The sequence below is a fragment of the Miscanthus floridulus genome, chromosome 18 (assembly GCF_019320115.1).
Source record: "Miscanthus floridulus cultivar M001 chromosome 18, ASM1932011v1, whole genome shotgun sequence".
NCBI classification, from domain to species: domain Eukaryota; kingdom Viridiplantae; phylum Streptophyta; class Magnoliopsida; order Poales; family Poaceae; genus Miscanthus; species Miscanthus floridulus.
Genome location: NC_089597.1, coordinates 108,920,900 through 108,936,863, shown reverse-complemented (window position 1 = coordinate 108,936,863; position 15,964 = coordinate 108,920,900). Strand labels below are relative to the sequence as shown.

The following is a 15,964-nucleotide window of genomic DNA, read 5'->3' as shown; positions in this document are numbered from 1 at the left end:
CTAATATAAATGATTCTACAAACAGTTTTGAGTCTAATATATTATCATCAATAGTGAGGTTCGATCGGATCGATGCAGCTATGATAATAATAATAAACTAAAACCAAAGAATCTATAAAACCATCTATATGTTGACAGATTCATGAAAATATGCTATATGCGTGAGAGTATAGGCAAATCGGCTAAAATAGCTGATGCAGTCATAGCAAACAAATATAGTATATATCTTGATTATGAACAAGACCACTAATCGATAATTTCTAATCTGAAGTCTTACTAGTGAGGTTCGACCGGATCGATACAACTATGGTAGTGTCATTAGATTAGATCTCATTAACTAGTGAGTTTATTCAAGATTGAGACATGTCTTTGGATGCATACTATATTTGACTGGAATAGAGATAAAACAGCCAATCTAGTGGAATTAAGCCATTAATTATAAGATTTAAAGCATGACCAGATCAAAGGACGACCAATTAAAATGATATGATGTCGATCTATCTCTATCTCAATCGGATGCTTTTGTTATAATTAATAAAACATTAATTATAGCAAGATCGATAACTGGTGAATCAACAAAAAATAACAAAGAAAATCTTACTAATCTTAGTAGATTCGATAATTGGTGATATTGTATTAAACAATAAGTTATTTAACACAAGATCGATAACTTTATCAATATTATGATTCGTAAGAGATCAATCAGCTGATGTAGCCTTACAAACTATGATACAGATCGATAACTAACTTATATTATGGCTCATAAAAGATCAATCAGCTGATGCAGCTTTATAAGCACAATACAAGTCATGACGGTACTCACAAGCAAGCTAGAGGTCGATCAGTCGATGCAGCCCTGTTTGCTGAAGAACTCGTCGAGATCTATAGTACTCCTACTCCTAAAGCGATGGCGAAAGCTAGAAAAATTGTATTGATTGAATATTCATTTTCTTTACAATAACCAGGGTCTAATATTTATACGGGAACCTAAACATGAATCCTACTCAAATACGACTCATTACAATTCTTGAAATAAAAGAAAACTTCCTAACTTAATAATAATCTGGACCCCAATTTTCCTTATTTATAAAGTCCAACGCATCTTCCTAGCGCCACTCAAGCATAGCCCATTGACGTCGTCTGCTGACGTCATCCATGAAATAGCCGATTCTGATATCACATCTAAATCAGCTAATACCGATTCACATCTAATCGATTCCTTGATGACACAATCCTAGAAGCTTCGAGTTCCCGTGTTTCTCTTCCCAAATTTTGGTGCAAACAGTAGGTCCTTCTGGAATGGGGTCGTCTCCACGGTACTGAGGCTACGGGTTGCGAGTGATCCTTGCAGAGGCACTCCTGCGAGGTGCTTGCTCTATTTTTTGCAAATAAAAAACAAATGAATCTACCACATATAGACTGAGGTTTTGGTCTGGTAACAAAAACTCATTTATGTAGTCCATATACATCATGCCTATTTTTCCATCCTTGCCCTTTTTTAACATATGGCATTATTAAAATAGCCATAATCAATAATCCATCAGGGACTGTCAATGTATGTAATAGAAGCATTTGCTAGTAAACCCAAATTTCTAGCTATGCAGCTGACCAAAGAAGTGCACCCAACATCTCCCTTATGTTCAGAAATTTCTACCCATTGTGCCATCATGAATTTTATAGGTGAAACCTTCTTTATTTTAGCCATAGCATAGAGCAGTTTAAGTTCATCATTCCTTACTATGCAGAAATCATTTCTAGGAAAAAGAGAAAATCCTAGCCATTTGTGCATGAACCACAAAGTAGGGTGGTGAATGTCATTGGTGCGAGGGCGGTAGCAAACAATTTCTTTTGATATCTCCCTCTAAAACTTATTCCTATCAAAGTCTTGTATAGCTGAGTCTACATCAATTGTGCACTGAGCAGGGAATCCTAGAAGCTCACTAAAGTTCTTCCAAGGAAAAGAAAATTCTTTCCCAAAGAATCTAAATGAGACTTCTGAGTCGGTGGTTTGTAAAGTGCATAAAAATTCAATAGTCAAAAGCTTGCACCCTGACTCATCTATTTCCCATGCATCCTCCCATCCTACGGCCTTGAAAATGAGTTCAAATTCAAAGTCCATACTTGTGGACTGAAGTAGGGCTAGATCAAAGGTAGGGGTGAGGAAGAAATCCCGATCCTTCAGCTTCTTGTAGATGTTCTTCTCCTATCATCTCAGAGCTTGAGCTGCTTTTCTTGTAGAAGAATGTTCCTCTCCACAGGGGCTGATCGGGAGGGTGCTCCAACAGCGGGAGACGGAGGATCAACCTCCATGTCGATGCTTGCTTGGGACGAAGAACTTCTTGTTGAACAGAACGATATCGCCCGCTTGAGCTTGCCAGCGATCTTGCTCATTTTCCTGCAAAATAGACAAAAATAACACAACTCGTGGAATGGGATTAGGAAAATAAAAAATTTTAGTGGTTAGCCGTCCAAACGTCAATCGTCCAGAGGTTAGTCTTTAAGATTGCCTAGTGAATATTCTAATCAAGATTTTGGCATGTCTTCCACCCTAATTCTTTTTAATTTCCTCTCTTGATTTAGACAGCACTACCACTCTTAAACTCTATTTTTCTTGCTCAAATTTCAATAGCACCTCTTTCTCTCTTTCTCAAGATTTTAACACAACTCTCACACTCAAACTTTCCCACACTCTTTCTTACTCCAACACTTCTCTATTCAAGACAATAAATTGGAGCATTGTTCTGGTCTTGGCTTAAAAGTGAACCGCTCTTCCTTTCTGTTAATATGGAATTTGATCTCTCCAGCTCTGACATCAATGTGCGCATTTGTAGTGCTCAGGAAGTGTCTCCCAAGAATAAGTGGTGTCTTCATGTCCTCCTGCATGTCAAGTACTACAAAACCTACAAGAATAAAGAAATTTTGTATTTTTACCCAAATATTCTCAGCGATTCCTACAGGGTAGCGGACCGATTGGTCGGCTAGTTGCAAACACATTGATGTTGGTGTGAGTGTTGAATGGTTAAGCTTGTCGAAGACCTTCTTGGGCATGATACTGACACTTGCTCTAAGATCGCATAACGCATTCTCAAAGTTTTGGCTCCCGATCAAACAGTCGATAGTGGGGCATCCTGGATCCTTCTTCTTGACTGGTGAAGTGTTTAGGATGAATGTTGAATGGTTAAGCTTGTCAAAGACCTTCTTGGGCATGACACTGACACTTGCTCCAAGATCGCATAACGCATTCTCAAAGTTTTGGCTCCCGATCAAACAGTCGATAGTGGGGCATCCTGGATCCTTCTTCTTGACTGGTGAAGTATTTAGGATGGCCGCACTACACTTCTCTATTAACTTAATTACCTCAGTGGAGGGCAGTGGCCTCTTATTGTTGAGGATATCTTAGAGATACTTCGCATAGGTAGGTACGTGTATGGCATCTAGCAACGGAATATTGATATATAACTTTTGAATTACCTCTACAAACTTACCAAACTGCTCATCCATTTTGGCTTTTCTATTTCTACGTGGAAATGGTAGGAAGGTCATGTCATGAAAATCTCATTGTAACTCTTGCTCTTGTGGCCCAACTTCTTTGTCATTCTCCTTCTCCTCTTCCTACACTCCACTGGTGTCTTAAATGTCCTTATCGGATATGGCAGATCACGAGTAGACTTGCCACCTCTTGTGGTTATGGCATTGACCTTCTCAAGGTTAGTGGCAAAAGGCAGAGCAGCGGCTAACTGGGCTAATTGAGATTCTATCTTTTTATTATAGTTAAGTTGGTCTTGTATGGCAGAAGAAAAACTATCCATTTTAGTATTTATATTTTCTAGGACCTTATCATTAAAAGCAAGGTTTTTAGAAATATTCTCATTAATCCTAGCTTGTTATAAGATTATGTCTCTTAAGGATGGTTGCTTAGGATTGGAAGAATTATAATAATTACCTAGGTACTTACCTTGGTAAGTTGACCGTTGTTGTTGTTTCCATCCTTGTCTCTGTTGTTGTGAACTTAAATTGTTGCCAATGATGTTTTCATCCTCTTGCGATTCAGGGAATTCAATCCCCAAAAATTCCCCACATAAATTTTGAGCATTGAATGCATCTTGAGTGGCCTAATGATCTTTCTTGTAATTGTCTCGCTGTTCGAGTCAATTCAATAGTACTTCCATCTTGGTTGACAATGCACACACCTCTTCTGGTACTTCTTCACTCTTATTGTATGATTGAATATTGCATGATGATTAGCCTTGATTAGAGGCTATCTTTTCCATAAGAGTTTCAGCTTTTCCAAGGGTGAGTGACATAAATGAGCCTCCAGCAGTGGCATCGAGTTGTTCATGGGCTTTCTGAGTTAATCCATGGTAGAAACTTTGCATGAACAACCAATCTTCCATTCCATGATGAGGGCAATCTGAAACATATTCTTGAAAATGTTCTCATGCTTCTGTAATGGTCTCTCCTTTCTGCTGTTGGAAGTTTGAAATCTTTCCTCTACAGGCATTGATCTGCCTATAGGGAAAAACTTTTCTAGGAAGGCCTTTGAACACTTTGCCCATGTATTGATGTGATCTTTGTTGGTGTAGAACCACTGCTTCGCTCTTCCCATAAGTGAGAATGGGAACAAATGAAGCAGAATGATGTCTTGAACAACGTCCTTGATGACGACCATGCTACTTATCTCCAGAAAATTCTGAAGATGAGCACTAACATCTTCATATGCCTTTCCGTTGAATGGGGTAGCTTGCACCATGTTGATGAGGCTTGGCTTGAGCTCAAACTCAAGATTATCGATTTTGAGTGTTGGTCTAGTGCGAACGTCCTCAGTGCTTGGGGTAGAGAACTCACGCAGAGTCTTGCCAGCCATAGCTTTAGAAACTTGTGTTGAGCTTCCTCTTGATTTGGTTGATTCTGATTGATGGAAATTATTGGTAAATCGCAACCAATCCTGCAATACCCTAGATAAGATATGGACAAAGACAAACAAGGGTAAGCCTGCTAAAGCAAAGGTTATGATTTTATCAATAAGTATTTATTTGGTCAATTCTCTTAGCCATGTGCCCCTCCCCGGCAACGACGCCAGAAATACTTGTTGACATTTCTTAGCATCACTCTTAACTAAGTTGTCATCCCTAGCATGATGCCAGAAATGCGTTGTTGGTAATTATGAGAATACTTGTAAACTATATATAAGGTATCCGCAAGTGCACAGATAATATTCCATTGTAGCATTTCACCCGGGAGTATACCGAGTATCGTTATTTTTATTTTATCCATAGGGAGGAGCTATGGGGCTATGTTGGCATAGAGATATTAACAAATATGTATACTTATGATAAAACCACTCTCATGCTATGGTAGGGGTAAGTCAAGTGATAAATAAATGACAAGTGTAAGGTAATAATGGCATTCCAGAGATACAATGGCTAGACCAAACTAGAAACATAATATTGAAGTAGCACAAAGTCATAAATAAAGAGATACAATGATTATACAAGTCTCCAGACGGTAGATCTAGAATCCTGAGCGATAGCCCAAACTCTACTTAAACCTTGCTAGCTAGCCTATACTAGAAACTTAAAGAATTGGAGCTCTATTCTCTTCTCTCTGGAAACTGTAATTTCTGGTCTACTCTGAACTTATGGCAGCATGCTCTGGAGGGGTGGGTAGGGGCTGGTTATATAGGCCAGAGCATCCAACATGAGCCCTTGGATCAAACCGACTTAAAGACCAACGTAGATGCATCCTAGGAGGCGGTGGGGAACCGACGTACAAAGGTGGCTGACAGGTGGGTCCCCCAAGGGTCGGGTGGCCTCTAGGTGGGGCCGGTCGGCCCCACCTAGCAGAGGCTTGGCTCCCGCTTCGGTGTGGAGTCATCTCGAGTCTTCTAGAACCTTCTGGTGTCCGTTTCGTCGTGGATAAACGTGATTTTATTTGATGATTTGATCCTCCTTGATGGTTTTCTGAAATAACCCTGCTGAAAACATAGATTCACCAAAACTCATGGAAATTGTCAGTTAAAACCCCTAAGTCTATGTTGGTGATCTTGTTTATGCATTTATTCATGTTATGTTGACGATTTATGATGGATGGTAACTATCGTCAACAGGAATTTTTTCTCCATTGATTCCGGCTAGCTGGTGATGGACGGTGCTGGGGCACCAGAAAGTTTAGTACATGGCCAGTGGCCTGAGTAGCAAATAATATAGAGGGGGAGTGAGCTTAATTCATCGAGAACAAATTACACCAGCTATTCGAGATGTGGGTCAGCCGACGTGGGCAGCGGTGACTCCAGAGTCTGCAGTCCTCTTTGTAGGCGATGAGCACACGTTCCAAGTTTGGGACTTCGCTTCAGAATATAGAATACCACACCATGGCGGTGCTTCCAGAGTTGCCAACAGCATAGTAGGATGAGGGTGGGGAAGAGCTGATGGGGGACAGTGTCCGGTCTGCTGATCTCCTAGAGCCAGGTTGTGTCAAGGATGGAGGCAACATCGACACCTAGCTTCATCCAAAAGACAATAGTAAAGGAGCAGTCGCGGAACATATCATCTTCATTCTCAGGGGCACTCTGGCAGATAGGGTAGACATCTTCCTCGACAATCCCTTTCCAAAAGATAGCAGCAAAGGAGCAGTCGTGGAACATATCATCTTCATTCTCAGGGGCACTCTGGCAGATAGGGCAGACATCTTCCTCAACAGATAGGAGCACTCACGGAACATATCATTTTTCTTGTTTGACTTGACATTTGATTAGGTCTATTTTTTTCTATGTAGTTCACTGCCACTGAGTTGTTTGTATGCGCTGATCGAGTTGCTCCTACAAAAGATAATAAGAGCTTTAGTTAAGTGTGTGTGCAACTAACCAAAGCGTGAGTTAGTGTGTGCAACATGTCTCTTGGCTTGTTGATATGTAGGTGTTATGTGTGTCGTGGCGGTCAACGACAATGGGTATGCGTTAGACTAGAAGTAGTGAAAGGTGGACATAAAGGTTTGGACAGAGTGCCGGAGGATGGACCGTGGACGGCTAGCAATTAGACACATCAACAAGCAACTGGACATATGAGGATGGTGATGGATATAATGTTGATCAAAGTCAAGACGATAATTAGACCAAGTCAAGGCGGGTGTGCAAGCACCGATGATCGGCCGATCAAGGATGAGTGGTACACACATTGATATCGTGGAAGAGTAGCGGCTACGCGACTCCAGTTGGTTTGGCGATTTTGGCGTCAAAACCACGGGCAACATATTTACTAGATTTGGACCTCAAAACTCGAGGGAGGATTCAAGGTGGCACCTAGTGACATATCTGAGTTAGCATCAAGGCTAAGCGAAAGAGAGGAGGAATCGTGGCCACTAGATGTGTATCAGATGTACTTTTATGTAGTATGGACCATAGTCCCAAAGTAGTCGCAAAAAAAAGACCATAGTCCCAAAGTGAGTTAGTAGACTTAGTATAAGCTTAAGGATAGTTTTGGGTATGTCCAACCGCCTATAAATATGGTAGACTGCTCGTGTTAGAGAGTATACTTGCAATACTAGTTTCATTTGCTCTAGGTTGACCATGTGCTTAGAGAGACGGTGATTATACGTAGGGTGAGTGGGATCCTCTAGCTTTAATTTTTCATCTTTCGATGGAGGATGAAGGTTGACGGCTAGCAGTCTTTGTATATATGAATTCATCATGGTTTAACTAAAGTTGGTTTGCTGAAATTCGTGTTCAAGTTTCTCCTTCCTCTCCAAAGCTGAAATTTCTCTTTTTTTGGTTTTTTTGGAGCTAATTTTTTGTGATTTTTGTTCTACTTTTTTTTCTGGATTGTAGGCTTGTTTTCGTAGTGTTTTGGTATTGGAGCTTGCTCAAATTGTAGCTTGAAGCTTAGCACCTATCTCCAAAACTCCTCTTTTCAAGCCTCTTTGTGTGAATTTCTTAAAGATCTTTGGAGTGAGGTTTTTGAGGTGCTCTTTGTTGGTTCTTAGGTTTCATGAGGTCTTGGAAATATGGCTAGGCTTTGCTTCTGATAGATTTCCCACGAACATCTTCAAATCATTCAGTTAAGGAAAATTAATAAAATCCTAATTTGAGAGTGAATTCGACCAAGCTTTGGGCTTTTTGACAAGATCTCTTTCGGATACTGTCGGTGTTTTGGTCCGACGGGTCCTCAACTGACTAGTGAAAGTGTACTGTGTGCCCCTAATCCCGGATGGTGATGCAAAGAGACACAAGGTTTATACTGGTTCGGGCAATAGGTGCCCTATGTCCAGTCCGAGAGAGCGATCTTGTATTCCTTGCACCGAGGTGCTTGTAGTAGGGGCTTACAAGCTGAGCGAGAGAGGGAACTAGTCCTAGGTCTCTGCATAGAGTGGCGTGGGTTGCTTGAGATGTTGGTCTCTTGCGGTGAGGAAGCGTGCGTGTTACAGAGCGTTGTGCGTTGCTTGCACGTGTGTGTCTCCCCTCTAGAAGTGGCCCTGGTCACTCCCTTTTATAGTTGAAGGGAGGCATAGGGGTGGTACATGTATTTGCTACGTGGCGTTTTGTGAGCAGAGGCAGTATGTCCGAGCCCTGTAGCTCGTCACTGTGGTGGCATGGTCGGTGGAGCGGCCTTGTCCTCGGTGCACTGGAGCGACGCACCGATCACGCCTGATCCTGTGCGACGTGGGAGCTCCTATGGTGGCATGTGCGCCTTCTTCTGTTGGAGGCGTGCTGGTTACTGTATGTTTGACCAGCATGGAGTGCTGAGGCTGGGTTGATGCGATGGCGTGGGTATGCTGATTCTGAGGCTACAGGAGCTAGGCCCTGTGCACGATGTGGGAGCACCTGTAGCCCGACGCAGGGCATGGCGCGTAGTGCAGGCGACGTGCCGGTCCTAGAGCACTGACAACATAGAGAGCCGAGGCCCAGTCGATGCAGAGACTGGACCATTGTGGGGGGCTCGGCGGGCATGAGTCCCGAGGCTACAGGAGCCCGGAAGCGGATAGCCAAGGCTCGGAGCGAGCAGTTGGTCTTGTACATCGATTCCGACGCTACAGGGACCCGGACTTGACTTTCCATGCCGCGCTGTCCTTGGAGCAGGGGGTTAGGCAGCACAGTGCAGCGCTGGTGTCAACCATGGGCACAGTGCCGAGCACAGTAGCCGGTAACCCCTGCCCCGTCCTGTCCCGGATGGCATGGCGTCGATGTGACTCCCGTCTTGTCGGCCACTCCGCCGTATCGTGCCGTCGTTTGTCTGACGTCGCGGGAGTGGTTGGACGCATTAGTTGGATGTGACGTCCCATCAGAGAAGTCGGTCGAGGTGGCAGTGATGGGGTTGATGCCGAACCGGCCTCATGTGAGTCGGTAACTAGGTGCTCATCTGAGGCCTCGTGGTGTGGGGCCTCGAGCGACTCGGAGAATCGGTACCTTGTCTGAGGCCTCGTGGCGCGGGGCCTTAGGCAAGTCGGAGAATTGATACCTCATCCGAGGTCTCATGGCGCGGGGCCTCGGGTGAGTCGAAGAATTGGTACCTCATCCGAGGTCTCGTGGCGCGGGGCCTCGGGCAAGTCGGAGAATCGATACCTCGTCCGAGGCCTTGCGGTGTGGGGCCTTGGGCAAGTCAGAGAATCGGTACCTCGTCTGAGGCCTTGCGGTGTAGGGCCTCGGGTGAGTCGGAGAATTGGTACCTCATCCGAGGCCTCGTGATATGGTTCTGGGCCAAGCCCGCTTCGAGCGAGCCCGGATATTTGTTCGAGGTGGGCCGGGTGGTCCAGCCGAGCCTCGGATGTGGCGGGTTTGCCTGCAGTTATTTTTTGGTTTCGTTATTCATAAGGTCTAAGCAATTTTTTTGGTTCTTGCTTAGGGTACCCCTTTTTATGGTATCCGACAGTAGCCCCTGAGCCTCGGGGGGAGTGCGAGCACTCTCCCTGAGGTTTTGACGAGACTTGGCTCGCAGCAGCTCCCATCGGGATTGGTGTTTCGTACTTGAGGCTTCGGTGGGTGCGCGCGAGCGCACCCGTCGGGTGTAGCCCTCGAGGCCCTAGATGAGTGGATTTATTCCTCTAGGGGCTTTTCTTATATTGAGTGAGGGGTTTTATCACGTTTGCCAAGCCCGCGAGTGCGAGTTTGGGTCACTGGACCTCGGCTTGGTTGTAGGAAGTGCCCCTAAGCCTCTGCTCGGAGCAAGAGGGCGATCAGGAGTTTCCCTGTCTTTTTTGTGTGGCCCTCGCGCATCCTTTTCGTTCAGAAGGAGGGGTGTTTATCGTGTTTGCCGAGCCCCCGAGTGCGAGTTCGGGTCGTTGGGCCTCGGCTTGGTTGCAGGAAGGGCCCCCGAGCCTCTGCTCAGAGCAAGAGGGCGATCAGGAGTTTCCCTGTCTTTTTTGTGTAGCCCTCATGCATCCTTTTTGTTCAGAAGGAGGGGTGGAGTATGCCAGGCTACCCACGGTGGGTGAACAATGACACCTTCGGTGAGCTATTACCGGGTAAGTCCGAGTGGAGGCCCGTGCCCCATTCGATAGGGGTCGGCTAGCAGTCTAGGGACGCACTCCAAAAGTACCAGAGGGCTTCTCTAGTGGGTCCTAGGGCCGTTCGATTGGCCCTAGGGGCTCGGTGCCTCTCTACGGTGGGATCCCAATCAGAGACCTCCCTACCGGTCTTGGACACGACTTAGGGCATCCCAAGCAATTGCTTGCTTGGGCCTCGGCCATATATGGGCTCACCCATAGTCATCCCTGACTCTGTTTGTCCTAGGGCGGTTGTCGAGACCCTCGGGGGCCCAGCCTTCGAACCCCTGGACCGTAATGGGCTCGATGCCCAGTTCCTTAGTCTGAAAGGAATTGGGTGGGGGATATTCCCTTCCCATCGGCAGATGACGGTGGGTGCACCTTTTGAGGCAGTTCCTCGAGGAGATGGAACGATGCCTACTGTTGCTATGGTCGAATGCGACACGACGTCTGCGGATGGGATGTTACTGTGCGCGGTTAATAAGAAGAAGGTGGACGCGTGGGTGGTTTGGTCATGTTGATGCAAAAGTGGATCTGCAAACACAAAGGGCTAATACCCGAATCGATATCCAAAGCGTGCCAGTCGATTTGACCTGCTAATCGACAAGGATGAAGATACGAACACTTTGGTCCTAACAACAGCGATACGCCCGGAAGTCACGGCCAAGAGGTGCTCACGCGGAACTCGAGAATCGCCGAAGGTCGCACTGAAACGATGCAGCTCGCCGAATCAATGAGAACTCGTAAAAAAGGAAAAATATGCAAATTGACGAAGTCGCCGAAAAGTAAGTAGATGCAAATAGGAGTAAAAATTGGTTTTTGATATTGATTGATTGATCTTTTACATTGCTCCCTCACTCCATATTTATACCCTGATCTAAAGAGACACAACCGAACACAACTAGGACACCAAGCCCATATCTAAGGAAACACGTGACTCTTACATGAACCATACTCTAACAAATATAGAAAAGGAAATCAACTCCTATCTATTTCCCTGTCCGCCTTAATTACGATGAAAATCTCGCCATCTTCCTTCCCATCGGCATATCCCCTGTTTCATCGGTAGTAGTCTTCAAGTCTTCCTTCATCGGCATACTCACTGCTGCATCGGTAGTAATCTTCAAGCCTTCCTTCATCGTCATACTCACTGTTGCATCGGCAGTAGTCTTCAAACCTCCCTTCATCGGCATCGAACAATAACACCTCCAACCTCATCGGCAACGCCCGAGTCTAAACCAACCTTTCCATCGACCATCACCAGCTATCGGCAACCATCTTTACAAGCTGGCTTTCATCGGCTATCAAAGTACACAGTAACCTTCCCCTCGCCGATTAGTCCACTCCGATCATTATCACGTACAAAAAAACGGTGTCAACACATGCCCCCCAATTTCGGAGTATAAAACCATTAATGCTCCGAAATTTACTCCAGATAACTGCTTGCCTTTGCCCGATTACCGTAACTCATTCTCCAAGCCAAAACTTGATTTGTTATCAAATCCAATCAAATCTAATCTTGATTCACGCACTTCAGTAAATATCGCACAATCGCCAACCACTCTTGCCTTGATTATGGTTAAGATACCGAAACAATAACCCATCGGCAAGATCTTAACATGATAATGCTGCCATTTTCAGAATTAAAATATCCTGTATCGATATCCCTTCCAAGTCATGATTACTTGTCATCAACTCATCTGTACAATCCCCTGATTATCGCGCGAACAGTTACCATATCCATCTGAAACCGCCTTGACCTATATGCGCGCGACATAGAGATAAGTCCAAAATACCCTTATTCCGGGCGGCTTATAAATAGATTTCTCCGGAACCCTCATTTTCTACCTTCAGCCTCCAATCCTTGGCATTCTCTCTCTCCGGCGACGACTCCGACGAACAACCGCGCGACCTCAACCAACAAGAACCCTTCTCCGGCGCTAACTTCAAGTTTCCGGCTCGTACCTCCACCTTCCTCAAGACAATGGCCATCAACTTCGACGTCCCCGCGGTTCGCTCCACTTCCATTACCTTTTACTTTGATCTCTTTTGCAAATTCATTCAGTTGGTGATTTTTCCTTTCTTCTGTTCTATGGATTCTATAACCTTAGGAACTGCGCAACAAATTAGTTATCCCAACCGATCAGCCGCACGTCCAATGCCTTGGACCAATGGGCAACCCAGATCCAACCGATCTGATCAATGCAGAGGTTAACAGAATCCCCTTTAGAGCCCAAAATTTCTCTCTGAATTTGTGGAAAGACACATTCCGATCTTGGCCCAAAACCACCAAAGGGTGGAAAGATTGGTACTTGAGGGTTAATAGATCGATGCAAGTATACTAGGGCAGAACGAAGGTTAGACCAATGCATTAGGCTATCTATTGCCGATATGCAGAAAAATGAATCAATGATAATTGCAGCTGCTTATTTCTGGTCAGACACGACCAACACTTTTATGTTTGGACATGGCCCAGCTACTCCTACCCTTGCCGATATCCACATGCTTACTGGCTTGGACATCTCAACTGCCGATGAAGGCTCCATCTATGGTAGAAAGTCTGAATATAGGGTGAATACCCGCAACATCGGCGGTTGGACAGGATACATTCAAGAATACCAGAAGACCGGGACACTTAACCAGAGGGAACATGCCACATTCCTGAATATGTGGTTAGAAAAATTTATCTTCTGTGGTCGATCAGTAGGACCAACCAACGCCTTCCTCCCTGCAGCTGAACTTTTGGCTAATGGCGTAAGGTTTCCTCTTGGCCGATACCTTCTGAGCTCCACTTATCATCTTCTTCATCAAGTGTCTCAGAAACTTTTGCTTGGCGAACCCATCGGCAACCTGGGAGGCCCGTGGTGGTTTATCAACATGTGGCTGAATGCCCATATGCACAAACGTTTGCAATGGGACTTTTTTGCTCAACAATTCCCACGAGAAATTGCTGAAGACTATGTGCTTGGGGATGATGAATCGGCAACACGCTCACCCCTCAATTTTGGTGAAGCCATAATTGTCCTTCCTGGAACAGAAGCCAACGAAGACCAAATCGGCAGATTCTTTCAAAGCTTCTACAATGGTCTTTCTCGTGATCATAGGGCCTGGGTGCCTTATATTGACGAAGAAAACAGATTCCCCCTTCTTTTCAACTTTGCCGATGACACTCTGAATCAAGATAATGAGCTCATGATGGCTATCATCACTCCCAGGGCAATTCCAGTAAACACATTCGGCAGCGGGAAAAACACCAACATTACGTATGAATTTTACAACCCATCGGCAGTATCCCGCCAATTGGCTTTTGGGCAACTGCCAATCAAACTCTGCTTTGCCGATGTGATCAAACCCAGGGAAACAATCACCTGCGGAACAGATTGGAACAAGGTAGTACAACTCTCCCCCGATGCCGATACTACAGATGTTGATATATCCACCTGGACACCAATATCTTTCATCACCGAGTCATATAAGCAATGGTGGCGAGAGTGGAAAGAACAACTGTTCGCAACTTCTGCTCACACATATCGGCACATGATCGACCCTGAATATGCCATCCCTGACGACGCGGTAAGTTTCTTTTAACTCCCTTCTGCTTTTCCCTTCATATATCAGTAACTGATTCTCTTGTAACAGGTTAACAACCCAGCACCATCGGTGAGCAAAAGTGGGAAACCCTTCAATCTTCGGCCTGTTTCCCCAACATCGCCGATCGGCTACAACGCTCCCACCTTAGCCGCTTTGACCCACCAGAAGATTCGTACCAAGACCATCACTTCCAAGTCCAAATTGGCTACATCCAGGGCTACTCCATCGGCTGCTGCTACAACCTTGGTCAAAGCATTCAAGGTAACAACCTTGTTTATTTTTACTTATGCCGATCACAAACTGTATTAACCTTAATCATCAGGGGGTAAGAGCTGCTACTGGATCGTCATCGGCAATTCCGCCGATATCAAGCACCACTTCTTTCGATGAACCTTCAGAGGTAGCTTCTTGACTTTACATTTTATCTGTTAAATATCATATCTTACACTTGTTTTGCAGCAACAATTGGGTACATCGGCAAACGTACCAGATGTCCAAGCTTCACAACCAACAAGTGTCGATGCCCCCCAGCCAATCGTTGCCGATGCCCAAGCAAAGCGCAAAGCTTTAACAGATACTGAAGCACAGCCAAAACGACAAAGGTCTATGCCGATCCCTACATCTGCCCCAATGTCATTGGTCATCATACCTCAAGAGCCCACCACCGATGAAGTCACAGAGGATATCCCATCGGCAAGCTCAGCCGATCCCCCACACGACATACTCCAGGTTGCTTCCTCCAGTCAAGCACAGGAAATTGCCTTGAAACAGGTAAACCGATCAACCTAGCTGATTTACAATACTCATACTTACCCTTAACTGATCTCCTTTTCTCTCTCTCAGGAACAAGATTCCCCGAACAGCCTATTTTCCTTTGCCATTGACATTTCTGACGACGATGGAGAGGAGACAAGTTCTTCCCTTGCACTGGGAACAATATCGGCAGAGACTAAATCCAAGTTGGAAACCCTCCTGAACTTGCTACAGCAAGGTACCGCCCAACTGGTAGATGACTCGGACCCCGCAAAGGCAATTTTCAAAACAATTCGTGGCCAGGTCCCTGCCGATGTTGAAGAAGTACTCTTCCCAGCAGCTCATTTAGAAAGCCGCCAACTGCAATATCAACGGGCTGCTCAGCGCATTGCCGATAGAGCAGCTCAAGCTCAACTCAAAGAAGAGATGCTACAACTGAAACAAATTGCTGATGAGAAGCACAAGGGCATCGTCAACTTGCAGACTTCGGGTGCTGCACTTAAGCAGAAAATCTTGGATTTATCAGCAAGGAAGATAGCTCTATTGGCTGAATTGAAAGAAGTCGATGCAGCCTTAACTCATGCTCAACAAGAAGAAAGCCAGCTACCCAATGCCGTCAAAGCCCTTCAGCAAGAAAGAGATATCCAGGCTCGCAAAGCTTTAGCCATGAAGAAAAAACTCAAGCCTGTGGAGGGTGCTGCCGATGACGATATCAAAGAAATGGAGGAAGCCGACCAGATTCGCCTGCGTGCGATATTAGCTATCCAATCCTTGTTGAACTTGTAATCTTATTTATTGTATCGGCACTTTATGAGACATTGACATCCTTGCATAATTCTAGCCGATAGTACTGTTATCGGCACTTATACTTTTATGCATCTATCCAGATACTAGGGTAATATTTCTTTAAATATTTTCCATTTAACGCTCTGGGAAACACAACCCCTTCGAGGGTTTCTAAAATATATGCATTACCAGGAACAGACTGATTTATCCGATATGGACCTTCCCAATTAGGAGACCACTTTCCAAACTTTGAACTTTTAGTCCCAATCGGTAAAATCAATTTCCAGACCAGATCTCCATCGGCAAACTCTTTTACTTTCACCTTCTTGTCATACCATCTAGCTACTCTTTTCTTATTTTC

The 15,964-nt window shown here is 45.0% G+C and overlaps 1 protein-coding gene and 1 non-coding gene across 2 annotated transcripts; both read left to right on the top strand.

Moving 5' to 3' along the window:
• The first annotated feature begins 4,393 nt into the window (after nucleotides 1-4,393).
• On the top strand, nucleotides 4,394-4,500 carry LOC136525104 (small nucleolar RNA R71). Its single transcript, XR_010776428.1, has one exon. It is a non-coding gene; the product is annotated as a small nucleolar RNA R71 (small nucleolar RNA).
• Nucleotides 4,501-13,528: 9,028 nt separating this feature from the next.
• Nucleotides 13,529-15,576, top strand: LOC136524852 (uncharacterized). Its single transcript, XM_066518095.1, has 4 exons — nucleotides 13,529-14,046; nucleotides 14,113-14,325; nucleotides 14,387-14,464; nucleotides 14,524-15,576. The coding sequence occupies exons 1-4, from the start codon at nucleotides 13,666-13,668 to the stop codon at nucleotides 14,851-14,853; spliced, it is 1,002 nt and encodes a 333-aa protein (XP_066374192.1). The 5' UTR covers nucleotides 13,529-13,665; the 3' UTR covers nucleotides 14,854-15,576.
• Nucleotides 15,577-15,964: the final 388 nt, after the last annotated feature.